The sequence below is a fragment of the Spea bombifrons genome, chromosome 7 (genome assembly GCF_027358695.1).
Source record: "Spea bombifrons isolate aSpeBom1 chromosome 7, aSpeBom1.2.pri, whole genome shotgun sequence".
Taxonomy (NCBI): Eukaryota; Metazoa; Chordata; class Amphibia; order Anura; family Pelobatidae; genus Spea; species Spea bombifrons.
The window spans coordinates 47,062,417-47,089,162 of NC_071093.1; the positions used below are offsets into that span (position 1 = coordinate 47,062,417).

At 48.7% G+C, this 26,746-nt stretch overlaps 1 protein-coding gene across 19 annotated transcripts; it reads right to left on the minus strand.

The window, feature by feature from the left end:
* Nucleotides 1–37: 37 nt before the first annotated feature.
* GREP1 (glycine rich extracellular protein 1) lies at nt 38–26,746 on the minus strand. Of its 19 annotated transcripts, none has more exons than XM_053471287.1 (35): nt 26,653–26,746; nt 24,847–24,906; nt 24,107–24,160; nt 23,968–24,015; nt 23,843–23,890; nt 23,291–23,323; nt 23,168–23,212; nt 22,851–22,898; nt 22,291–22,317; nt 22,169–22,210; nt 22,029–22,070; nt 21,829–21,876; nt 20,355–20,381; nt 20,233–20,274; nt 20,092–20,133; nt 19,916–19,960; nt 17,857–17,883; nt 12,135–12,176; nt 11,932–11,979; nt 11,436–11,462; nt 11,232–11,273; nt 10,531–10,557; nt 10,399–10,440; nt 10,094–10,144; nt 8,601–8,651; nt 6,378–6,404; nt 4,035–4,091; nt 3,876–3,956; nt 3,557–3,619; nt 3,169–3,225; nt 2,664–2,693; nt 2,244–2,327; nt 767–811; nt 368–421; nt 38–179 (listed from the first exon to the last, which is right to left on the minus strand). In XM_053471287.1, the coding sequence occupies exons 1-35, from the start codon at nt 26,717–26,719 to the stop codon at nt 160–162; spliced, it is 1,593 nt and encodes a 530-aa protein (XP_053327262.1). In that variant the 5' UTR covers nt 26,720–26,746; the 3' UTR covers nt 38–159. The 19 variants fall into 19 exon arrangements, with proteins under 19 accessions (XP_053327262.1, XP_053327264.1, XP_053327260.1 ...); XM_053471289.1 differs by having other exon boundaries at nt 8,601–8,648; nt 10,094–10,141; nt 22,851–22,901; XM_053471285.1 differs by having other exon boundaries at nt 10,094–10,141; nt 22,851–22,901.

The following is a 26,746-nucleotide window of genomic DNA, read 5'->3' on the forward strand; positions in this document are numbered from 1 at the left end:
CCCCCCCACATTAAGCAATTAAAACAAGCACAACGTATTTCTGTGGCTTTTGGTTTATTGATGTTTTCACAGCACACCCTTTCCTTCCCATATATATATACATCCAAACCCCGCACCGACACGCTCCGCAGCACAAGGGTTAAGGGTCACACGTAAAGGTCAGCATTTCCCAGCACAACCTGTAGGGGGAGACAGAGAGGAATCAGCCCCACACACCGGTTTATTACCCTCTGCCACCACATCCAGCTGCCCTCAGCCTAATCCCGACTACTCTACTCAGTGCAGCTCATTACCTCTCAGCTCCTTTCACCCAAACCCTCTTTGTGCCTCTCCCCATCCTCCTTGAACCCTCTCTGCCCCGTCTCACCTCTGTAGCCATTGCCATAGAAGCCATTCAGACCATGCGCAGACTCCTCAGGAGCTGTAAGAACAGAGACAATAAGCCCTTTGCTGCCGTGCCATAGACTAAGATGACTGGGGACACATACGGCCACTGGGGTATCTAGAGTAACAGGTTCATTGACTGGATCCATTCCGTGTTCCCTTTATGTACGCTCTCGCATTCCCTTGTTATTTCTGAGTTTTACACCAGACTGGATGGTAAACATCGGGCAAAATCTTCAAAGTGTGCTTCATTTCTGGGCCGCCTGGCTGGAAATGGCCCCCGGGGCTGAATGTTGCCGGCTCTGCTCTGCCACATGCCCCCCTCAGGGTATTATACTGGGAGCAATGGTTAATGCGCTCGTATAATGGAAGGGCCGCTTACCGTAAGGCCAGGAGCCTTGTCTGTTTCCCAGCTGCTGGTATCCGTCTGCAAAATGAAACGGACTCAATTATTCAGAGAAAGCTGGGAGTGCTCAGGGGCACTGAGAGGGCCAGCGAGAGAGTGCGGAGCAGTGTGGTTGGGTGTTGGAGCAGTGTAAGCGCGCTGGGAGGGGGAGGGGAGCAGTGTAAGCGCGCTGGGAGGGGGAGGGGAGCAGTGTAAGCACGCTGGGAGGGGAGCAGTGTAAGCGTGCTGGGAGGGGAGCAGTGTAAGCGTGCTGGGAGGGGAGCAGTGTAAGTGCGCTGGGAGGGGGAGCAGTGTACGCACGCTGGGAGGGAAGCAGTGTACGCGTGGTGGGAGGGGGAGGGAAGCAGTGTACGCGTGGTGGGAGGGGGAGCGGAGCAGTGTAAGCGCGCTGGGAGGGGAGAGGGGAGCAGTGTAAGCGCGCTGGGAGGGGGGAGGGGAGCAGTGTAAGCGCGCTGGGAGGGGGCAGGGGAGCAGTGTAAGCGCGCTGGGAGGGGGAGGGGAGCAGTGTAAGCACGCTGGGAGGGGGAGGGGAGCAGTGTAAGCGCGCTGGGAGGGGGAGGGGAGCAGTGTAAGCGCGCTGGGAGGGGGAGGGGAGCAGTGTACGCGCGCTGGGAGGGGGAACGGAGCAGTGTACGCACGCTGGGAGGGGGAGGGGAGCAGTGTAAGCGCGCTGGGAGGGGAGCAGTGTAAGCGCGCTGGGAGGGGAGCAGTGTAAGCGTGCTGGGAGGGGAGCAGTGTAAGCGCGCTGGGAGGGGGAGGGGAGCAGTGTAAGCGCGCTGGGAGGGGGAGGGGAGCAGTGTACGCGCGCTGGGAGGGGGAACGGAGCAGTGTACGCACGCTGGGAGGGGAGCAGTGTAAGCGCGCTGGGAGGGGAGCAGTGTAAGCGTGCTGGGAGGGGAGCAGTGTAAGCGTGCTGGGAGGGGAGCAGTGTAAGCGCGCTGGGAGGGGAGCAGTGTAAACGCGCTGGGAGGGGGAGCAGTGTAAGTGCGCTGGGAGGGGGAGGGGAGCAGTGTAAGTGCGCTGGGAGGGGAGCAGTGTAAGTGCACTGGGAGGGGGAGGGGAGCAGTGTACGCGTGCTGGGAGGGGTAGCGGAGCAGTGTAAGCGTGCTGGGCGGGGGAGGGGAGCAGTGTAAAGCCGTGGAAGGAAAAAGCTGCAGAATAGCTTCTTTCTGTAAAATGTAGCGCCGTGACCAGGGAACGCCTCGCCCCTTTTGAATACAGAACATAAAATCTGAAATCTAAATATTGTGGCCCCAGAAATAGTTTGCACAGATTCAGGGGCAATAGGTACAGAAGATACCCCCAAGCTTCAGGGTCCTCCCAGTGCAGCCCCGCTCTAAGCCCTCCTTTAATCCCATTGTTTCCTAATCTCACCCCAAACAGGAGGCTTTTGTGCCTTGTGGCAGTTCAGAGCCCCCGTCTGTCCCCCAGGTTTGGGACACCCTGACTGTACCTTTGTAGGCTTTGGTTTTCGGGGTTCTGGGCGAAGCGGTCGTGATCGGGGGAGCCGTGCCCCCCACTGCCACACTTTCAGTTCCTGAAGAATCCAAGAATATATAGATATACACGCGTGTGTCTGTGTGCGTCTACACACGGGTTTGTGGACACAGGGGGAGCACACACAGGGTCTGAGGTCAGTTGTGGGGTCTCATGGAACAGGGTCCCTGACACGCTTACATGTTAGTGCTGCGTGAGGATGTTAGACGGGAGGACGCTCAGCATACGTGTGTCAGAGATAGCGTGTGGATGACAACATGAACAGAACATGCCAGAAACATACATGACAAACATGCATGCAACATGAACACAATATACATTTCTAGAGTGCAGGCATGACATGCCCTGCTACACGTGTGACACGCTAATCACATACCTTCTACAGGAGCAGATGGGCTGATCTCCTCTGTGAAAAGAAAAGTTGGATGAGAGATGAATAGAGAGAAATGGAGATAGAAACAAACAGACAGTGAAGTGAGAGACAGGCGAGCAGGCAGAGTGTGCGACAAGCAAGCAGGGAGAGTGAGCGGCAAGCAAGCAGTGAGAGTGAGCGACAAGCAAGCAGTGAGAGTGAGAGACAGGCGAGCAGGGAGAGTGAGCGACAAGCGAGCAGGGGGAGTGAGAGACAGGCGAGCAGGGAGAGTGAGCGACAAGCAAGCAGGGGGAGTGAGAGACAAGCGAGCAGGGGGAGTGAGCGACAAGCAAGCAGGGGGAGTGAGAGACAAGCAAGCAGGGGGAGTGAGAGACAAGCAAGCAGGGGGAGTGAGAGACAAGCAAGCAGGGGGAGTGAGAGACAAGCAAGCAGGGGGAGTGAGAGACAGGCGAGCGGAGAGTGAGCCGCAGGCAGGCAGAGTATGGAGGAGATTCAGCATTTCCGTTACCCTCCATGGCGTTTGGCGAGAGCGGCTCCCCTCCGTACGGGATCTGAGAGGCGGCAGCTGTAATGAAGAGACGTTTGCGTTATTTACAAAAATCTTCCTCCGTCTGAGAACATCCCCCGCATGATGACGAGGCCTCATCGGTCTCTGTTCACATTTCACTCTGTGACATCACCGCTCCAAGGCCTTCGTTTAGAGGGTTCGTGATGATATTAACTACCCCTTGTTACCCCACAGAACACTTTTCCTTTGGTAAATATGATGTCACCTGCTTCTGGATTCGCCTATGGAAAATATACAGCCCCCCCCACACTTTATACCGCCATCTGCTGGCAGTTTGTATCCTGCATGTACCCCACGGAAGCTCCCGGTCGGAGAGCGCGGGGCTCACCGTATTTTGCGGCGGCGGGGTCAGGGAACGCTGCCTGAGGATTGTAGGGAAGCTGAGATCCTCCTGCGGACAACACAAAGATTGGAGAGAGTGAGTGAGAGAGTGAGTGAGCGAGTGAGAGAGAGAGCGAGGGAGTGAGTGAGTGAGAGAGTGAGCGAGGGAGCGAGTGAGAGAGAGAGCGAGGGAGTGAGTGAGTGAGAGAGCGAGCGAGGGAGTGAGTGAGTGAGAGAGCGAGCGAGCGAGTGAGAGAGCAAGTGGGGCAGATCGGGAATCTCCAGGGGAGGAAACAGCAAAAGAGGGACTGAGCCTCGCTACCCACCTGCCTTCACAGATTTGGGGTCGTATCCAAGACTGTCCGCCGGAGGAGACTGAGATTTGTATGGAAACTGCCCCAGGGCACCTACCGGAGGCAGAACAAATGTTAATATTGAATACAGAGGCTGGGTAAGAGTGCACACTCAGAAAGGGGGACACTCACCTCGTTTGGAGTTTTCACCAGTTGGCCCTTGATAGGCTCCGAATGCAGACTTCACACCTAAAGAAAAAGCACAACTCACATTACTGCAAGTCAGCAGACGCTACGTATCCTACACTAACACAGCATGGTGCCAGGTACACACACCTAGTGACACACACTGCCAGGTACACACACCTAGTGACACACACTGCCAGGTACACACACACTGCCAGGTACACACACCTAGTGACACACACTGCCAGGTACACACACACCTAGTGACACACACTGCCAGGTACACACACCTAGTGACACACACTGCCAGGTACACACACCTAGTGACACACACTGCCAGGTACACACACCTAGTGACACACACTGCCAGGTACACACACACTGCCAGGTACACACACTACCTGATACACACACACTGCCAGGTACACACACTGCCAGGTACACACACACCTAGTGACACACACTGCCAGGTACACACACCTAGTGACACACACTGCCTGGTACACACACACTGCCAGGTACACACACCTAGTGACACACACTGCCTGGTACACACACTGCCAGGTACACACACTGCCAGGTACACACACCTAGTGACACACACTGCCAGGTACACACACCTAGTGACACACACTGCCAGGTACACACACCTAGTGACACACACTGCCAGGTACACACACACCTAGTGACACACACTGCCAGGTACACACACCTAGTGACACACACTGCCAGGTACACACACCTAGTGACACACACTGCCAGGTACACACACACTGCCAGGTACACACGCCTAGTGACACACACTGCCAGGTACACACACCTAGTGACACACACTGCCAGGTACACACACACTGCCAGGTACACACACCTAGTGACACACACTGCCAGGTACACACACACCTAGTGACACACACTGCCAGGTACACACACACCTAGTGACACACACTGCCAGGTACACACACCTAGTGACACACACTGCCAGGTACACACACCTAGTGACACACACTGCCAGGTACACACACCTAGTGACACACACTGCCAGGTACACACACACTGCCAGGTACACACACTACCTGATACACACACACTGCCAGGTACACACACTGCCAGGTACACACACACCTAGTGACACACACTGCCAGGTACACACACCTAGTGACACACACTGCCTGGTACACACACACTGCCAGGTACACACACTGCCAGGTACACACACCTAGTGACACACACTGCCTGGTACACACACTGCCAGGTACACACACTGCCAGGTACACACACCTAGTGACACACACTGCCAGGTACACACACCTAGTGACACACACTGCCAGGTACACACACCTAGTGACACACACTGCCAGGTACACACACACCTAGTGACACACACTGCCAGGTACACACACCTAGTGACACACACTGCCAGGTACACACACCTAGTGACACACACTGCCAGGTACACACGCCTAGTGACACACACTGCCAGGTACACACACCTAGTGACACACACTGCCAGGTACACACACACTGCCAGGTACACACACCTAGTGACACACAGTGCCAGGTACACACACCTAGTGACACACACTGCCAGGTACACACACACCTAGTGACACACACTGCCAGGTACACACACACTGCCAGGTACACACGCCTAGTGACACACACTGCCAGGTACACACACCTAGTGACACACACTGCCAGGTACACACACCTAGTGACACACACTGCCAGGTACACACACACTGCCAGGTACACACACCTAGTGACACACACTGCCAGGTACACACACCTAGTGACACACACTGCCAGGTACACACACTGCCAGGTACACACACCTAGTGACACACACTGCCTGGTACACACACACTGCCAGGTACACACAAAGAAGTTGTTTGGGAGCAATGATGGCACAGAAAAGCTGTTTTGGGGCAAAGATGGCATAGGCCAGCTGTTTGGGGCACTTACAAGCTGGGGCAAAGATGGCACAGGCAGGCTGTTTGGGGCAAAGGTGGCACTGTGGAACATGTTGCTTGGTGAAGTTGAGGGGCCCAGGGGCAATTTTCACACCAGGGCCCTGTGGTTTCTAGATATGCCCCTAATAGGAAAAGAGAAGCTCTCTCTGGCAGCACTTATCACACTCCAGCAATGGTGCCTTCCTGCGTTATTGCAAATACTAGTGTAGAAGAGGGGCCACACGCACAAAGTGTCCTCATCTGGGCCAAGCAAAACAACCACTGTGCTCCTGTTGTGTAGGACAAGGCAATAAATACCCCGTTTCCCACAGGTAATCTGCCCCTGCAAGCGGGAGAATCAGAGAAAGGGAAATTTGGGTGACACATACAGATTTCTTACCTGCTTTATACGGCTTTGTTCCAAGACCTGAGGGGAACAAATACAATCAGTGTCAGTGTGTGTGTGTGTGTGTGTGTGTATAGCGGGATATTTTCTGCATTTGCTGTGTGTGTATAGCGGGGATAATCCCTGCACTCGTTGTGTATGTATAGCGGGATAATGCCAGTAGTCTGTGTGTGTATAGCGGGATATTCCCTCCACTCGCTGTGTGTGTATAGTGGGATATTCCCTGTAGTCGCTGTGTGTGTATAGCGGGATATTCCCAGCAGTCGCTGTGTATGTATAGCAGGATATTCCTTGCAGTCGCTGTGTGTGTATAGCGGGATATTCCTTGCAGTCACTGTGTGTGTATAGCGGGATATTCCTTGCAGTCGCTGTGTGTGTATAGCAGGATATTCCCTGCAGTCACTGTGTATGTATAGCAGGATATTCCCTGCAGTCTCTGTGTGTGTATAGCGGGATATTCCCAGCAGTCGCTGTGTATGTATAGCAGGATATTCCTTGCAGTCGCTGTGTGTGTATAGCGGGATATTCCTTGCAGTCGCTGTGTGTGTATAGCGGGATATTCCTTGCAGTCTCTGTGTGTGTATAGCAGGATATTCCCTGCAGTCTCTGTGTGTGTATAGCGGGATATTCCCAGCAGTCACTGTGTATGTATAGCAGGATATTCCTTGCAGTCGCTGTTTATGTATAGCGGGATATTCCTTGCAGTCTCTGTGTGTGTATAGCGGGATATTCCCTGCAGTCTCTGTGTGTGTATAGCAGGATATTCCTTGCAGTCGCTGTGTGTGTATAGCGGGATATTCCTTGCAGTCTCTGTGTGTGTATAGCGGGATATTCCTTGCAGTCTCTGTGTGTGTATAGCAGGATATTCCTTGCAGTCACTTTGTATGTATAGCGGGATATTCCTTGCAGTCACTTTGTATGTATAGCGGGATATTCCCTGCAGTCTCTGTGTGTGTATAGCGGGATATTCCTTGCAGTCGCTGTGTGTGTATAGCGGGATATTCCCTGCAGTCACTTTGTGTGTATAGCGGGATTTTCCCAGCAGTCTCTGTGTGTGTATAGCAGGATATTCCTTGCAGTCACTTTGTATGTATAGCGGGATATTCCTTGCAGTCACTTTGTATGTATAGCGGGATATTCCCTGCAGTCTCTGTGTGTGTATAGCGGGATATTCCTTGCAGTCGCTGTGTGTGTATAGCGGGATATTCCCTGCAGTCACTTTGTGTGTATAGCGGGATTTTCCCAGCAGTCTCTGTGTGTGTATAGCAGGATATTCCTTGCAGTCACTGTGTATGTATAGCAGGATATTCCTTGCAGTCACTTTGTATGTATAGCGGGATATTCCTTGCAGTCGCTGTGTGTGTATAGCAGGATATTCCCTGCAGTCTCTGTGTGTGTATAGCAGGATATTCCTTGCAGTCGCTGTGTATGTATAGCGGGATATTCCCAGCAGTCACTGTGTGTGTATAGCAGGATATTCCCAGCAGTCGCTGTGTGTGTATAGCAGGATATTCCTTGCAGTCGCTGTGTGTGTATAGCGGGATATTCCTTGCAGTCTCTGTGTGTGTATAGCGGGATATTCCCTGCAGTCTCTGTGTGTGTATAGCGGGATATTCCTTGCACTCGCTGTGTATGTATAGCGGGATATTCCCAGCAGTCACTTTGTATGTATAGCAGGATATTCCTTGCAGTCTCTGTGTGTGTATAGCGGGATATTCCTTGCACTCGCTGTGTGTGTATAGCAGGATATTCCCTGCAGTCACTTTGTATGTATAGCGGGATATTCCTTGCACTCGCTGTGTATGTATAGCGGGATATTCCCTGCAGTCTCTGTGTGTGTATAGCGGGATATTCCCTGCAGTCTCTGTGTGTGTATAGCGGGATTTTCCCAGCAGTCTGTGTGTGTATAGCGGGATATTCCCTGCAGTCTCTGTGTGTGTATAGCGGGATATTCCTTGCACTCGCTGTGTATGTATAGCGGGATATTCCCTGCAGTCTCTGTGTGTGTATAGCGGGATATTCCCTGCAGTCTCTGTGTGTGTATAGCGGGATATTCCCTGCAGTCTCTGTGTGTGTATAGCGGGATTTTCCCAGCAGTCTGTGTGTGTCATATATAACACGTTCTATAGTTGCTTGCCCTCTAGTGGTCATGATACGTTTAGCCCGCTATAACGCTATATTCCTTGTAACATGTGGGAATGTATCACAGTCTATTACCTTGCTGGGGGATGTTACTGGGGTAACTTCCTGCTCCATTTCCATAGCCTGCCGATAAGGGAAGAGAATGTAAATAATGAACTCAGTGGGACCTGAAAGGAGAGCGAAGGGGTAAATATCCTGCGCGCTCGTACAGGCGGGGGTGAATAAGAGATCACATACCAGATTTAGGAGGCTTTCCTGCTTCTGCAAAAGAAGAGAATTTTACAACCATGCATGTCACTCTCTGCCCCGTACAGTCACTCTCTGCCCCGTACAGTCACTCTCTGCCCCGTACAGTCACTCTCTGCCCCGTACAGTCACTCTCTGCCCGTACAGTCACTCTCTGCCCCGTACAGTCACTCTCTGCCCCGTACAGTCACTCTCTGCCCCGTACAGTCACTCTCTGCCCCGTACAGTCACTCTCTGCCCGTACAGTCACTCTCTGCCCTGTACAGTCACTCTCTGCCCCGTACAGTCACTCTCTGCCCCGTACAGTCACTCTCTGCCCCGTACAGTCACTCTCTGCCCCGTACAGTCACTCTCTGCCCCGTACAGTCACTCTCTGCCCCGTGACCAGCGGGAGCACAGAAAGGATCCAGATATGGTATAAATATCACTTCATATACATAATCAGTGCAAGTGAAACAAACAAAAAGAGCCGGCCCCTGTTGCATTTGGAAGTGTGATGGAGTCTTCTCTGTATGGAGGTTGATACCCAGACTCACTCTCGCCCATCACCCACAGCTTCATCAATAATGATGTCCTTATGATGTCACTGCATGAATGGGCAGAGGAAGGAGGTGCTTCACTGCCATAACCCAGCGGGTGAGGGACACGTTATAGAAATGGAAGGGATGATCAGGAAGATGAGCAGAAGGACCAACAGAAAAGGGAGGAGTACGGCCAGGGGCAGAGTGACCGAGCCGCAGACTGGAGGGAAAACGTACCGGCTTTATAAGGCTTCCCCGAAATTCCTGAAAACAGAAGAAATTGAGTGTTTAATATATTTCAGTCTGTTCCGCTGGGGTATAATCCTCTGCCACACGCAGATTATACGAAGCAGGATCTCGGCACCAAGATCTCTGACACCCAATGCCTTTCAGGGGCAGCCTCATAGATTGTAAGCTCTTAGGAGTAGGGCCGTACCCACCTCCTGTATCAGGATGTCACAATGTGTGTGTTATTGGTAACATTGCATTCTCAGAATGTGATGTAAAAGGCAGAGACAGTGGTACCCCGTGGCTCCTATGTACAGCATGATGTCGATAACAGTAAGAGATCTTGCGGTCACTCTGTATATGGCGGGTGACTGTCTATGGCTACTCTATGTAGTGGGCTGTCTACGGCAGATGTAAAGTGACATAGGAGGTCTCTTCTGTGGATGGAGGTAACAGTGACATCTTGTGGTTAATGTGGGTATAACAGTTTATGTTATTTTGCTATTATAGCAACACCTAGTGTTACCTATGTGTACTGCACCTTAAACCCCACTTCATATGACTGAGCGTTACCTTGCTGGGGGAAGTTACTGGGGTAATTCCCTGCTCCATTTCCATATCCTGCAGGAAGAAGAAAATGAGTGTTACAGCAGAGAGACACCATGCAACACAGAAGAGGGTGTAATGACAGACTGTAAGGGAAAGGGACCAACGATCCAAGAAAGAGATACAGGCACGAGGAGGAGAAAAGGACGAAGAGAGGGAGGCAGATATTAAGAGGGGGCTATATATTGAAGAGTTAAAGCAAAAAGAGGGTCGGAGACAGGAGGAAATGGTACGCCGTGGAGGGCAGAAATGCGCAGATTTCAATATATTACCTCCTTGATTCACAGGGCTGGGGTAACTTTCAGCCCCATAACCTGTGGACATAGAACAGCTTAGTGAAAGGTTTCTTACAGAGAGGGGAAGAGAGACGAAGATGAGGTGGGAAGAGAAGGTGGGAGAGGTACCTGCTTTAGAAGACTTTACCGGGTAACCTGAAAGAAAAAAGGGTCCTCGTTATTTTGGGAAATGTCAGGCTATACCAGAGATACATGAGACCCAAGAGACAGACGCAGAGGTGAAGAGACATAGCGGACTCACCAGATCCTGCTGCCTTTACCTGGAAAACATCTCTCAGATCTGTGCTTTCCTCACACAGACAATAAACAAAAATACTAACCAACTTCCCTGTGTTTTCCCGTCCTCTGCTAGAGTAATCATCTTAGCCAATCACTCTCTCCATCTGCTGGCCCCTGTGCCAGTCCCACCACTGGCTCCCCCAATACCCTCCAGAAAAAAAATAGATCCCCTGACCTCAGGAGCACTTAACAGCCCCGTACCCCCCCCCATATATATCTCCAAATACCCTCCTAGCCGCACTCTGCCTACAAGTGCGGGTATGTATATAAATGACTCAGCACCATGTCAGTAGCGTCTTTTGCCCCACTGTTAATCTGCCCCTGCACTGGGGAAGAGCGCATATAGTAGGATTACATGAACAATGAGAGACCAGGGCTGGATAATGTGTGTAAAGAGACCAGGACATGTACAGAGAGAGAGCAGGGTCACATCACATATTAGAGGGCACTAAATCAGGGTATATGTAGAGAATGACCACAGCCGTGCATGGGGTGCAATATATAGCCCAAATTTTATTAGTCTGGGATACCTGTTTGGGATCCAACCTGAGGGTAATTCCCAGCTCCATAACCTGTTGGTGAGAACAGAGTTATAATTATCTGAATGGAGAGTGAAATATTACTGGCACAGCCAGAGGATAGAAACACCTCATGCAGGCGCAAAAACAATTTTCAGACACATTAGCTTTCTCGTAAATTATGAGACAAAAGGACAGAGACAGACAGATCTTTACCTGCTTTGGATGGTTTTGATCCATACCCTGTAAGAGAAGCGGTTTGTCATATGCAGATTCCATACATGTCCTGACACTGGGTTACATGCTATAGCAGGAATATTATGTATGTTAGTGTCACCCAGTGGTCACAGTGTGTATAGCAGGCACATTATATGTCAGTGCTGGTGACACCTAGTGGTCACATAGTGTATAGCAGCCAAATTCCATGTGAGTGCTGCTGACACCCTGTGGTCACTGTGTGTATAGCAGGCACATTATACGAGCGTCTAATACCCAGTTTTGTAATAGAATTGCCCCTGTAAGTGGCTAAATGTAGACCCTTATCATTGTGTGAATGGCTGTAAATTGAGTCAATCTAAAAAAAAGGCTTTTTGGTAGGCTTGACTTCTTTTTGTTAGGCTTGACTTTACACATTTGTATTATTTGAACCTGGGACTAGCTTAGCGCACCAACATGTTCTCTGCTTAAAAAGGCTGCCTGTACAGCTTGTTACCTTGCTGGGGGAGGTTACTGGGGTAATTTCCTGCTCCGTTTCCATATCCTGCAGGAACAACAGAAGAAAAGACTGTAATACAGAGAAAGAGAACAACTGTAATATGGAGAAAAAGACAACGAAGGAGGTGAAATAGAAAGATTAGCCCCAGACAAAGAGGAGACATGGCAAGAGATACAATGAGCACTAGCTCCAGATAATACCTCCTTGGGCTGCAGGATTTGGGTAATTTCCAGCTCCATAACCTGAACGGGGCAGAAGTTAGAAAGCAAATTAAACATAGATATTTTATTGAAACCATTTATCTTGATGCCCTATGGGGGGACCTTCCTTGTTGTTGTTACCTGTTTGTGCCCCAGAATTCGGGTAACTGCCAGCTCCATAACCTACAGGGAAAGGAAGAACAACATGAAGATGGAGAGAAAATAATGAGAGGAACAAACAGAGGATGTCAGAAGGAAGAAGAAGTACCTGCTTTGGAAGGTTTTCCAGAAAATACTAAAAAAAAACAAAAAAAAAAAAAACAATTTATTAAATTTATTAATAATATATACAGTATCTCACAAAAGTGAGTACACCCCTCACAATTTTTAAATATTTAAGGCAGTGCTGGAAAATAATGGTGGCCACACAAAATACTTTGGGCCAAATTTGGACATTTCCACTTAGGGGTGTACTCACTATTGTTGCCGAGGTGTTATTGGTGTGTTGAGTTATCTTGAGGGGTTAATGGCTGTGTGTTGGGTTATATTTGAGGGGTTAATGGCTGTGTGTTGGGTTATATTTGAGGGGTTAATGGCTGTGTGTTGGGTTATATTTGAGGGGTTAATGGCTGTGTGTTGGGTTATATTTGAGGGGTTAATGGCTGTGTGTTGGGTTATATTGAGAGGTTAATGGCTGTGTGTTGAGTTATATTTGAGGGGTTAATGGCTGTGTGTTGGGTTATATTGAGGGGTTAATGGCCGTGTGTTGGGTTATATTTGAGGGGTTAATGGCCGTGTGTTGGGTTATATTTGAGCGGTTAATGGCTGTGTGTTGAGTTATATTTGAGGGGTTAATGGCTGTGTGTTGGGTTATATTGAGGGGTTAATGGCTGTGTGTTGGGTTATATTGAGGGGTTAATGGCTGTGTGTTGGGTTATATTGAGGGGTTAATGGATGTGTGTTGAGTTATATTTGGGGGGTTAATGACTGTGTGTTGGGTTATATTGAGGGGTTAATGGCCGTGTGTTGGGTTATATTTGAGGGGTTAATGGCCGTGTGTTAGGTTATATTGAGGGGTTAATGGCTGTGTGTTGGGTTATATTTGAGGGGTTAATGGCTGTGTGTTGGGTTATATTTGAGCGGTTAATGGCTGTGTGTTTGGGTATATGAGGGGTTAATGGCTGTGTGTCGGGGTATATTGAGGGGTTAATGGCTGTGTGTTGAGTTATATTTGAGGGGGCAGTAAAGTTCCTCTGTTATACAGGCTGTACACTCACTACGTTACATTGTAGCAGAGAGTCATTTCTTCAGTGTTATCACATGAACAGATATAATAACATATTTACAACAATGTGAGGGGTGGACTCACTTTTGTGAGATACTATATAATTATAGCAGGATATTCCAAGCAGTTGCTGTGTGTGTATAGCAGGATATTCCCTACAGTTGCTATGTGTGTATAGCGGGATATTCCCTGCAGTCGCTGTGTGTGTGTATAGCGGGATATTCCCTGCAGTCGCTGTGTGTGTGTATAGCGGGGATACTCCCTGCAGTCGCTGTGTGTGTGTGTATAGCGGGGATACTCCCTGCAGTCGCTGTGTGTGTATAGCGGGATATTCCCTGCAGTCTCTGTGTGTGTATAGCGGGGATACTCCCTGCAGTCTCTGTGTGTGTATAGCGGGATATTCCCTGCAGTCGCTGTGTGTGTGTATAGCGGGGATACTCCCTGCAGTCGCTGTGTGTGTGTATAGCGGGGATACTCCCTGCAGTCGCTGTGTGTGTATAGCGGGATATTCCCTGCGGTCGCTGTGTATGTATAGCGGGATATTCCCTGCAGTCGCTGTGTGTGTATAGCGGGATATTCCCTGCAGTCGCTGTGTGTGTGTATAGCGGGGATACTCCCTGCAGTCGCTGTGTGTGTGTATAGCGGGTATACTCCCTGCAGTCTCTGTGTGTGTATAGCGGGATATTCCCTGCGGTCGCTGTGTATGTATAGCGGGATATTCCCTGCAGTCGCTGTGTGTGTATAGCGGGATATTCCCTGCAGTCGCTGTGTGTGTATAGCGGGATATTCCCTGCAGTCACTTTGAATGTATAGCGGGATATTCCCTGCAGTCACTTTGGATGTATAGCGGGATATTCCTTGCACTCGCTGTGTGTGTGTGTATAGCGGGGATACTCCCTGCAGTCGCTGTGTGTGTAGCAGGATATTCCCTGCAGTCACTTTGTATGTATAGCGGGATATTCCCTGCAGTCGCTGTGTGTGTATAGCGGGATATTCCCTGCAGTCTCTGTGTGTGTATAGCAGGATATTCCCTGCAGTCGCTGTGTGTGTATAGCGGGATATTCCCTGTAGTCGCTGTGTGTGTGTGTATAGCGGGATATTCACTGCAGTCACTGTGCGTGTATAGCGGGATATTCCCTGTAGTCACTTTGTATGTATAGCGGGATATTCCCTGCAGTCACTGTGTATGTATAGCGGGATATTCCCTGCAGTCGCTGTGTGTGTGTATAGCGGGATATTCCCTGCAATCGATATGTGTCTATAGTGGGATATTCCCTGTAGTCGCTGTGTATGTATAGCGGGATATTCCTTGCAGTCGCTGTGTGTGTATAGCGGGATATTCCTTGCAGTCGCTGTGTGTGTATAGCGGGATATTCCCTGCAGTCGCTGTGTGTGTGTATAGCGGGATATTCCTTGCAGTTGCTGTGTGTGTATAGCGGGATATTCCCTGCAGTCACTGTGTATGTATAGCAGGATATTCCTTGCAGTCACTGTGTATGTATAGTGGGATATTCCTTGCAGTCGCTGTGTGTGTATAGCGGGATATTCCTTGCAGTCGCTGTGTGTGTATAGCGGGATATTCCTTGCAGTTGCTTTGTATGTATAGCGGGATATTCCTTGCAGTCGCTGTGCGTGTATAGCGGGATATTCCTTGCAGTCGCTTTGTATGTATAGCAGGATATTCCCTGCAGTCACTGTGTGTGTATAGCGGGATATTCCTTGCAGTCGCTGTGTGTGTATAGCGGGATATTCCTTGCAGTTGCTGTGTGTGTATAGCGGGATATTCCCTGCAGTCACTTTGTATGTATAGCAGGATATTCCCTGCAGTCACTGTGTGTGTATAGCGGGATATTCCTTGCAGTTGCTGTGTATGTATAGCGGGATATTCCTTGCAGTCGCTTTGTATGTATAGCGGGATATTCCCTGCAGTCACTGTGTGTGTATAGCGGGATATTCCCTGCAGTCACTTTGTATGTATAGCAGGATATTCCCTGCAGTCACTGTGTGTGTATAGTGGGATATTCCCTGCAGTCACTGTGTGTGTATAGCGGGATATTCCTTGCAGTCGCTGTGTATGTATAGCGGGATATTCCTTGCAGTCGCTGTGTGTGTATAGCAGGATATTCCCTGCAGTCACTTTGTATGTATAGCAGGATATTCCCTGCAGTCGCTGTGTGTGTATAGCGGGATATTCCCTGCAGTCGCTGTGTGTGTATAGCAGGATATTCCCTGCAGTCGCTGTGTGTGTATAGTGGGATATTCCCTGCAGTCACTGTGTATGTATAGCAGGATATTCCCTGCAGTCACTGTGTATGTATAGCAGGATATTCCTTGCAGTCGCTGTGTGTGTATAGCGGGATATTCCTTGCAGTCACTGTGTGTGTATAGCAGGATATTCCTTGCAGTCGCTGTGTGTGTATAGTGGGATATTCCCTGCAGTCACTGTGTATGTATAGTGGGATATTCCTTGCAGTCGCTGTGTGTGTATAGCGGGATATTCCTTGCAGTCGCTGTGTGTGTATAGCAGGATATTCCCTGCAGTCTCTGTGTGTGTATAGTGGGATATTCCTTGCAGTCTCTGTGTGTGTATAGCAGGATATTCCCTGCAGTCACTGTGTGTGTATAGTGGGATATTCCTTGCAGTCACTGTGTGTGTATAGCGGGATATTCCCTGCAGTCGCTGTGTGTGTGTATAGCGGGATATTCCCTGCAGTCACTTTGTATGTATAGTGGGATATTCCCTGCAGTCACTGTGTGTGTATAGCGGGATATTCCTTGCAGTCGCTGTGTATGTATAGCGGGATATTCCTTGCAGTCGCTGTGTGTGTATAGCGGGATATTCCCTGCAGTCACTTTGTATGTATAGCGGGATATTCCTTGCAGTCGCTGTGTGTGTATAGCGGGATATTCCCTGCAGTCGCTGTGTGTGTATAGCAGGATATTCCCTGCAGTCGCTGTGTGTGTATAGCGGGATATTCCCTGCAGTCTCTGTGTGTGTATAGCAGGATATTCCCTGCAGTCACTGTGTATGTATAGCAGGATATTCCCTGCAGTCACTGTGTATGTATAGCAGGATATTCCTTGCAGTCGCTGTGTGTGTATAGCGGGATATTCCTTGCAGTCACTGTGTGTGTATAGCAGGATATTCCTTGCAGTCGCTGTGTGTGTATAGTGGGATATTCCCTGCAGTCACTGTGTGTGTATAGCGGGATATTCCTTGCAGTCGCTGTGTGTGTATAGCGGGATATTCCTTGCAGTCGCTGTGTGTGTATAGCAGGATATTCCCTGCAGTCTCTGTGTGTGTATAGTGGGATATTCCTTGCAGTCTCTGTGTGTGTATAGCAGGATATTCCCTGCAGTCACTGTGTGTGTATAGTGGGATATTCCTTGCAGTCACTGTGTGTGTATAGCGGGATATTCCTTGCAGTCGCTGTGTGTGTATAGCAGGATATTCCCTGCAGTCACTGTGTGTGTATAGCGGGATATTCCTTGCAGTCGCTGTGCGTGTATAGTGGGATATTCCCTGCAGTCGCTGTGTGTGTATAGCAGGATATTCCCTGCAGTCACTGTGTGTGTATAGCGGGATTTCCTTGCAGTCGCTGTGTGTGTATAGCGGGATTTCCTTGCAGTCGCTGTGTGTGTGTGTATAGCGGGATATTCCCTGCAGTCACTGTGTGTGTATAGCAGGATATTCCCTGCAGTCGCTGTGTGTGTATAGCGGGATATTCCTTGCAGTCACTGTGTGTGTATAGCGGGATATTCCTTGCAGTCTCTGTGTATGTATAGCGGGATATTCCTTGCAGTCGCTGTGTGTGTATAGTGGGATATTCCCTGCAGTCACTTTGGATGTAGAGCAGGAATATGCCTGGTGGGCACCTTACTATTTATAAAGAATTCTATATGTCTATGACAGCATCACTTGGTGCACGCTCATTGTATAGTGCATTGTATACTGTATATTTAGGGTATGATACAGTGACACCTGGTGCCCACTGAGTGTATTTCACTATTACCTTGCTGGGGAAAGTTACTTGGGTAACTTCCTGCTCTCTTTCCATAGCCTGCAAGAAAAATAGGAAAGAGCATAAGACCAAGAAACTCTACAGAACGACAGAGAGAAATATACAAGGTTAGAGGAGAGATAGAGAGAAATAATGGCAAGTGACAGAAGATGAGGTCAGAGGAAGGAAGATCAGGAACCGGTCACAGACGTGGCACAGCTGGATCACAGCCGAAATGCAGACAGGAATACAGAGCTTGAGGTTTACAACAAATGGCTGAGCTTTAAATTGAAGTTGATACATTTTATTGAGCCAACAAAAAAAGACCTCTGAGGTCCCCACAGTTTATGTGACTGCACATCTTTTTAAGCTTATACAATAAAGCCACATATAGTCGGTTACAAGATACATCAGAAAGTGGCAGACAGCTCTATACCTGCTTTGGATGGTTTTGATCCGTACCCTGTAAGAGAAACAGTTTGTTATATCAGGATTCCATAGGTGTCCCCAGGGGAGGGCTGGCAGCCTAAGGCCTGGGGGGCAAGTCTAGTCAACTGGCCCATTGCACCATCAAAGCAGCTGCGAGCGACATTGAAAGCGGCCGTTGTGCGGCAGTCGCTCCACCAGCGCCTAATGAAATTAAAGTGGCCAGCGTGCACACACCGCATGCCTCAGCTCTTCATTACACCCCTTTTAAGACGTGGGAAGAGGAGCTGAGGCATGGCCGTTGGGTCTGACTGCCGCATGATGCAGGGGCGTCCCAAGAGTATTTGGGCCCTGTGGCAGACCCTGTATGTGGCACCCCCCCCACACACACACACACTTTAAAACTGCATAGTTTCTATGGTTAGGCAAACATTGACAGGGGTACAGCATAACTGTTATCATTATATACTTAGGGATTATGCGGTACCACCGTCAATGTGTGCCTATACATTGAGCCAGACACCGACAACCCCTATCACTATATACTAAGCCAAACATTGATGTGGTGTAGGCTTACCACTTTAGTGACTGGCATAGTATATAGTAGGGATGCACCGAAATGAAAATTCTGTACTGAAACTGAAAATTCAGCATTCACTTGGCCAAAACTGAAAAAAAAAACTAAAAAAAACTTTAAAATACTTTATTAAAAGTAACACAAAAAATAAAACAAAAAAATCAACAACAATATTAACATATATATATATATATATATATATGTACACACATATATATAACAACAATCACAATCCTATCATGCCCAGGTTCTAGCATGTGCTGGCTGACTTAGCATGATAGGAGTGTGATTGCTGTTTGCAATTATATATATATATATATTAATACTGTCATTGAATTATTCTGTCCAATAAAAGTGTTAACACACCGAAGTTGGACCAAAAAATAATTTATAACAGCAATCACACTCCTATCATGCCTAGGCAGCCACTACATGCTGGAATCTGGACATGAAAGGAATGTGATTACGGACTCCCTATGCCAAGCTATCCCCCAACACTTACACATCCATGCTATCTGAAACCCTCATTCACAAACATTCAGCATAACACCCATCACTCTCACACACTTACATTCAGCATAACACCCATCACTCTTACACACTTACATTAGGCATAACACCCATCACTCTCACACACTTACATTGAGCATAACACCCATCACTCTCACACACTTACATTCAGCATAACACCCATCACTCTCACACACTTACATTCAGCATAACACCCATCACTCTCACACACTTACATTCAGCATAACACCCATCACTCTCACACACTTACATTCAGCATAACACCCATCACTCTCACACACTTACATTTAGCATAACACCCATCACTCTCACACACTTACATTCAGCATAACACCCATCACTCTCACACACTTACATTCAGCATAACACCCATCACTCTTACACACTTACTAATCCACTCTCTCCTACCTTTTCTTCTTTCACTCTCACTTTTCTTCTTCCTCCTCTTCTTCTTCTACTTCTTCTTCCTGTCCTTCCGGTGTACTGAGCGTGGCTTCAAGACGGTGGGCGTGGCTTCAGTGTTGTGCGCCGGGATTTGACATCAAGTCCCGGCGCACAGACACAGTTGCCGCGTGCACCGTTTCTGAGGGCATGCCGGCATGGTGGCACCCCTCAGATGAGCGGCAGCCGGGGCGGACCGCCCCCCTCCCCCCGCCAGGTACGCATGACGGCCGCATTCAATCCTGCTCGCGGCCGCTTAGTTTTTAACTTTGCGGCCGCAGCCGCATTGAATGCTCGTCTGCCGGTCGTCCGTCCGGCCCACCGGCCCGGATTTAGGGCGGCCTGGGGGGCAATTGCCCCCCTGCCCCCCGGCCCAGCCCACCCCTGGGTGTCCTTGACACTGGGTCACATCATGGTATAGCATGAATTACCGCTGCATTCTATGTGAGTGCTGGTGACACCTTGTGGTTAATGCGTGTATAGCATGTAAAATAAAGACTGTCTGTACACAGCTTTTTACCTTGCTGGGGGTTACTGGGGTAATTTCCTGCTCCGTTTCCATATCCTGCAGGGGGAAAAAAAAAAGAAAGACTGTAATACGGACAAAGCAACAAGAAAAGGAGGCAAAATAGAAAGATTAGCCCCAGACAAAGAGGAGACAAAGCATAGACAATGAGCACTAGCTCCAGATAATACCTCCTTGGGCTGCAGGATTTGGGTAATTTCCAGCTCCATAACCTGAACGGGGCAGAAGTTAGAAAGCAAATTAAACAGAGATATTTTATTGAAACCATTTATCTTGATGCCCTATGGGCGGACCTTCCTTGTTGTTGTTACCTGTTTGTGCCCCAGAATTCGGGTAACTGCCAGCTCCATAACCTACAGGGAAAGGAAGAACAACATGAAGATGGAGAGAAAATAATGAGAGGAACAGAGGATGCAAAAGGAAGAAGGCGTACCTGCTTTGGAAGGTTTTCCAGAAAATCCTACAAAAAAATACAATTTATTACAAATAATATATATACCGGTATAAATATTTGGTATATATATATATATATTGGATATTCCCTGCAGTCCCATTCTATGTGAGTGCTGGTGACACCCTGTGGTCACTGTGTGTATAGCAGGCACATTCTATGTGAGTGCTGGTGACACTCTGTGGTCACTGTGTGTATAGCAGGCACATTCTATGTGAGTGCTGGTGACACCCTGTGGTCACTGTGTGTATAGCAGGCACATTCTATGTGAGTGCTGGTGACACCCTGTGGTCACTGTGTGTATAGCAGGCACATTCTATGTGAGTGCTGGTGACACTCTGTGGTCACTGTGTGTATAGCAGGCACATTCTACGTGAGTGCTGGTGACAGCCTGTGGTCACTGTGTGTATAGCAGGCACATTCTATGTGAGTGCTGGTGACACTCTGTGGTCACTGTGTGTATAGCAGGCACATTCTATGTGAGTGCTGGTGACACCCTGTGGTCACTGTGTGTATAGCAGGCACATTCTATGTGAGTGCTGGTGACACCCTGTGGTCACTGTGTGTATAGCAGGCACATTCTATGTGAGTGCTGGTGACACCCTGTGGTCACTGTGTGTATAGCAGGCACATTCTATGTGAGTGCTGGTGACACCCTGTGGTCACTGTGTGTATAGCAGGCACATTCTATGTGAGTGCTGGTGACAGCCTGTGGTCACTGTGTGTATAGCAGGCACATTCTATGTGAGTGCTGGTGACACCCTGTGGTCACTGTGTGTATAGCAGGCACATTCTATGTGAGTGCTGGTGACAGCCTGTGGTCACTGTGTGTATAGCAGGCACATTCTATGTGAGTGCTGGTGACACCCTGTGGTCACTGTGTGTATAGCAGGCACATTCTATGTGAGTGCTGGTGACACCCTGTCGTCGCTGCGTTTATAGCAGGCACATTCTATGCAAATGTCCCATTATCAATGTTTCTATAATAGGCATATTTCCTGTGGATTCTGATGTTCCAATGACACTCTGGGCTTTCTTAATGTATACCATAGAATTATATTCAGGAAAACTGAAATACTGATACTGAATTTTACATATAATACGTTATATAAATGGGGTTATGCTCCTGGCCTAATGTCTCAACACATAGTTTTATTAGCTGTTATAACAGTAAAAAAGATTTGCCTTTCACTGAAAAGTAGGGTAACGGTAATATAAGGATTTCAGCTTTAAATAAGACAGTAAAAATGGCAGGCACCATAATAGCACACAGAAACACGCTGAGGATTACTTATAACGAACACAAAAAAGAATTTAAAAAAAAGACAATATAACAGTATGCCTGAGTCTACCATGATTCAGTTCCACGTGGGATGTTAAATGGAAACCTTAAGATTGTGTGAATTGCTGTAAAATGAGTCAATGTAAAATAAAGGCTGCCTGCACAGCTTGTTACCTTGCTGGGGGAGGTTACTGGGGTAATTTCCTGCTCCGTTTCCATATCCTGCAGGAACAACAGAAGAAAAGACTGTAATACAGAGAAAGAGAACAACTGTAATATGGAGAAAAAGACAACGAAGGAGGTGAAATAGAAAGATTAGCCCCAGACAAAGAGGAGACAAAGCATAGACAATGAGCACTAGCTCCAGATAATACCTCCTTGGGCTGCAGGATTTGGGTAATTTCCAGCTCCATAACCTGAACGGGGCAGAAGTTAGAAAGCAAATTAAAAGAGATATTTTATTGAAACCATTTATCTTGATGCCCTATGGGCGGACCTTCCTTGTTGTTGTTACCTGTTTGTGCCCCAGCATTCAGGTAACTGCCAGCTCCATAACCTACAGGGAAAGGAAGAACAACATGAAGATGGAGAGAAAATAATGAGAGGAACAGAGGATGCAAAAGGAAGAAGGCGTACCTGCTTTGGAAGGTTTTCCAGAAAATCCTACAAAAAATAAAATGTATTGAAATTGATATATATATATTGGATATAACCCTGTAGTCACTGTGTGTGCTGGGGACACCCCGCGGTCACTGTGTGTATAGCAGGCACATTCTGTGGGAGTGCTGGTGACACCCTGTGGTCACTGTGTGTATAGCAGGCACATTCTGTGGGAGTGCTGGTGACACCCTGTGGCCACTGTGTGTATAGCAGGCACATTCTGTGGGAGTGCTGGTGACACCCTGTGGTCACTGTGTGTATAGCAGGCACATTCTGTGGGAGTGCTGGTGACACCCTGTGGTCACTGTGTGTATAGCAGGCACATTCTATGTGAGTGATGATGACACTCTGTGGTCACTGTGTGTATAGCAGGCACATTCTATGTGAGAGCTGATGACACCCTGTGGTCACTGTGTGTATAGCAGGCACATTCTATGTGAGTGCTGGTGACACCCTGTGGTCACTGTGTGTATAGTAGGCTGTGTGTGTATAGCGGGGAATTTCCCTGCAGTCACTGTGTGTTTACCAGTGGTTACCTTTCTGGCCAAGGCTACTTGGAAAACTTCCTGCTCCATTTCCATAACCTGCCGTAAAAAAATGGTTGAAGGAAAGATAAGGGGGTGCAGGAAAACATGGAGGTGCAGAGGAGTGTGGGTGCAGTGCAAAGTATGGGTGCAGTATGGGTGCAGTGCATTGGGGGGTGCTAGGAAGGAAAATAGATGGCAGAGACATCAGTCATCAGGGTAAACATAGCAAAAATAATTATGTATACATACATGGCTATATCCACAGGAAACACACACGCTTACACTTTTACATGCATGAAGATGCAGACGCGTGTTCATATAATCACCTGGTTTACGTTTGGCAGACTGTGGAAATCGCCCAAGACCTGCAACTAATGCCAGAGAAGTCAATTTATTTAATCCTATGTATTAAATTAGAGACGAAGTCGGCGAGGCAGAGAGACACTCACCATTTTCATAGGACGGCTGAGGTGCAGAGTAACCTGGGAATAAATTAGAAGAGAGGAACGGTCAGAGAGGGAAAGAAGGTCACAGAGAGGGAGGAGAATTAATGACAATTCGAGAGAAAGGAGAGAGGAAAGAGCAAACACAAAAGGAGAAGGGAACTCCAAGAGACAAATGGAGAGAGTGAATGGCTCTCAGTGAGAATGGAGAGAGTGACGCAAAGAGAGAATGGAGAGAGAGAATGGCTCTCACAGAGAAGGGAGAGGAAAAGGGATATTCAAATTTAGAGATAAGATGAGGAGAAGAATAAATGCCCCAGATCTCTTTGTGCCCCACTCCTCGTGAGTTATTGTTTATTAAGTGGTGAGCTGCACATTAAACACACACTGGGGGTTATTGAGTCTGATATCCACTGTATGCCACTGGCAGTAATATGCCATTGGCTCCAGTGGCAGAACTGTGTGGGGCAGTTTTTGTGGGGTGAGGGGCAGTTGTTGTGGGGTGAGGGGCTCTTTGTGGCTGTGGGGCACATACTGAGGGACAGACGGATCTTTTACCGGGTTTCACAGGTTTTGCGCCGAGTCCTCCGTAACCATTCTGAAAACCTGCAACAGACACCGAAGGTAAATGCCTCAAGTTGCCCTCAAATGCCCCCTTAACCAAAATGCTACCCAACACTCACTGGATGGACTCTGCTGATACCCCTGAGAGGGAACCTGCGGGTAACTTCCTGCAGAGAAAAAAGAGACAGACGCGTCAGCCACAGACAGAGGACACAGCAGGAGGAAGAGACTGCAAGAGCGCTATAAAACATCACGTACCCCCTGCTTTGGCTCCCAGGGGCCCAGGAATTCCTGGCTGTGCAGCCCCTGCTCCTAATAAACAAAATGGAATTTGTGAAAAACATGGAAGAGTCTGGTGGAAATGATGTGCCAGCTGCGGGTGAGGGACGCCCCGGCTGCGAGAGAGAGATGCCCCGGCTGCGGGTGAGGGACGCCCCGGCTGCGGGTGAGGGATGCCCTGGCAGCGGGTGAGGGACGCTCCGGCTGCGGGTGAGGGACGCCCCGGCTGCGGGTGTGAGGTCTGGTTGTGGGTGTCAGTATGAAATGCATGGCTCAAAGTCAGGTGCCTGGATGAGGGTGTCGGGGCCCCGCTGTGGGTATTGGGGTCCCAGTTGTGGGAATCGGGGGCCCGGCTGATGTGGATTGGGGGCCCAGTTGTGGGAATCGGGGGCCCGGCTGATGTGGATTGGGGGCCCAGTTGTGGGAATCGGGGGCCCGGCTGATGTGGATTGGGGGCCCAGTTGTGGGAATCGAGGACCCAGCTGATGTGGAGTGGGGGCCCGGTTGTGGGAATCGGGGGCCCGGCTGATGTGGATTGGGGGCCCGGTTGTGGGAATCGGGGGCCCGGCTGATGTGGATTGGGGGCCCGGTTGTGGGAATCGGGGGCCCGGCTGATGTGGATTGGAGGCCCAGTTGTGGGAATCGGGGGCCCGGCTGATGTGGATTGGGGGCCCAGTTGTGGGATTCGAGGACCCAGCTGATGTGGAGTGGGGGCTCACCTCTCACATACTCCGGCTGGTAGACAGAACTCCCTCCAGAGTGAAGCTGAGGCTTTAATCCTTTAAATAAAAATGAAATAAAACTATAAACATTTCTGCCTGTGGCTCCTCCTCCTCTCTCTCCCTCCTCCTCCTCTCTCTCTCCTTCTCTCCCTCCTTCTATCTATCCTCTCTTTTCCTCCCTCCCTCCCCTTAATTTAATCTTCACCTCCCCTTCCATCTTTCTCACCTTGCTGTGTGATTTTTTACATGGGTGAGATGGGTGGGATGTGCGCACAGTGACAGCCGAGTGTGAACTCACACTCCCACATGACACTATACATTATACAGGGGCCGGCTGACTGATTTAACTATACATTATACAGGGGCCGGCTGACTGATTTAACTATACGTTATACAGGGGGCCGGCTCACTTATTTAACTATACATTATACAGGGGCCGGTCACTGATTTATCTATACATTATACAGGGGCCGGGTCACTGATTTATCTATACATTATACAGTGGGCCGGTTACTGATTTAACTATTCATTATACAGGGGGGGCGGCTCGCTGATTTAGCTATACATTATACAGGGGCCGGTCACTGAGTTATCTATACATTATACAGGGGCCGGTCACTGATTTATCTATACATTATACAGGGGCCTGTCACTGATTTATCTATACATTATACAGGGGCCTGTCACTGATTTATCTATACATTATACAGGGGGCCGGTCACTGATTTATCTATACATTATACAGGGGGCCGGGTCACTGATTTAACTATACATTATACAGGGGGGGCCGGCTCGCTGATTTATCTATACATTATACAGGGGCCGGTCACTGATTTATCTATACATTATACAGGGGGCCGGACACTGATTTATCTATACATTATACAGGGGACCGGTCACTGATTTATCTATACATTATACAGGGGACCGGTCACTGATTTATCTATACGTTATACAGGGGCCTGTCACTGATTTATATATATATTATACAGGGGGCCGGCTCGCTGATTTATCTATACATTATACAGGGGGCCGGTCACTGATTTATCTATACATTATACAGGGGCCTGTCACTGATTTAATTATACATTATACAGGGGGCCGGTCACTGATTTATCTATACATTATACAGGGGGCCGGGTCACTGATTTAACTATTCATTATACAGGGGGCCGGTCGCTGATTTATCTATACATTATACAGGGGCCGGTCACTGATTTATCAATACATTATACAGGGGGCCGGACACTGATTTATCTATACATTATACAGGGGGCCGGTCACTGATTTATCTATACATTATACAGGGGGCCGGTCACTGATTTATCTATACATTATACAGGGGGCCGGTCACTGATTTATCTATACATTATACAGGGGGCCGGTCACTGATTTATCTATACATTATACAGGGGCCTGTCACTGATTTATCTATACATTATACAGGGGGCCGGTCACTGATTTAACTATTCATTATACAGGGGGCCGGTCGCTGATTTATCTATACATTATACAGGGGCCGGTCACTGATTTATCAATACATTATACAGGGGGCCGGACACTGATTTATCTATACATTATACAGGGGGCCGGTCACTGATTTATCTATACATTATACAGGGGGCCGGTCACTGATTTATCTATACATTATACAGGGACTGCTTGTCATAATGCACTTTTTGAAGCTTCAAGACAGGAAAACTCACAGTTTAGTGAATTGAGCCCAAAGTGAGTGTTTTTTGCCCCTCCAGTCCACACAAATAGCAATAAACACAATGTATACGATAAAGCGACTGAACTCACCTCCTTGGAAGCTGCTCCTGACGAGGGAGAGGATGAGGCAGAGCCCCAGACCGGCCGCAGGCAGCATGATGAGCAAAGAGGGCAGCGGAGATGT

Excerpts from the sequence above, each read along its gene's own strand:
- GREP1 (XM_053471284.1), bottom strand. The coding sequence starts at position 26,719 with ATGCTGCCTGCGGCCGGTCTGGGGCTCTGCCTCATCCTCTCCCTCGTC. Across the intron at positions 24,907-26,652 it reads CAGGAGCAGCTTCCAAGGAG|GATTAAAGCCTCAGCTTCAC; the intron begins GTGAGTTCAGTC and ends TTTTATTTAAAG. Across the intron at positions 22,071-22,168 it reads GAATGCTGGGGCACAAACAG|GTTATGGAGCTGGAAATTAC; the intron begins GTAACAACAACA and ends TGCCCCGTTCAG.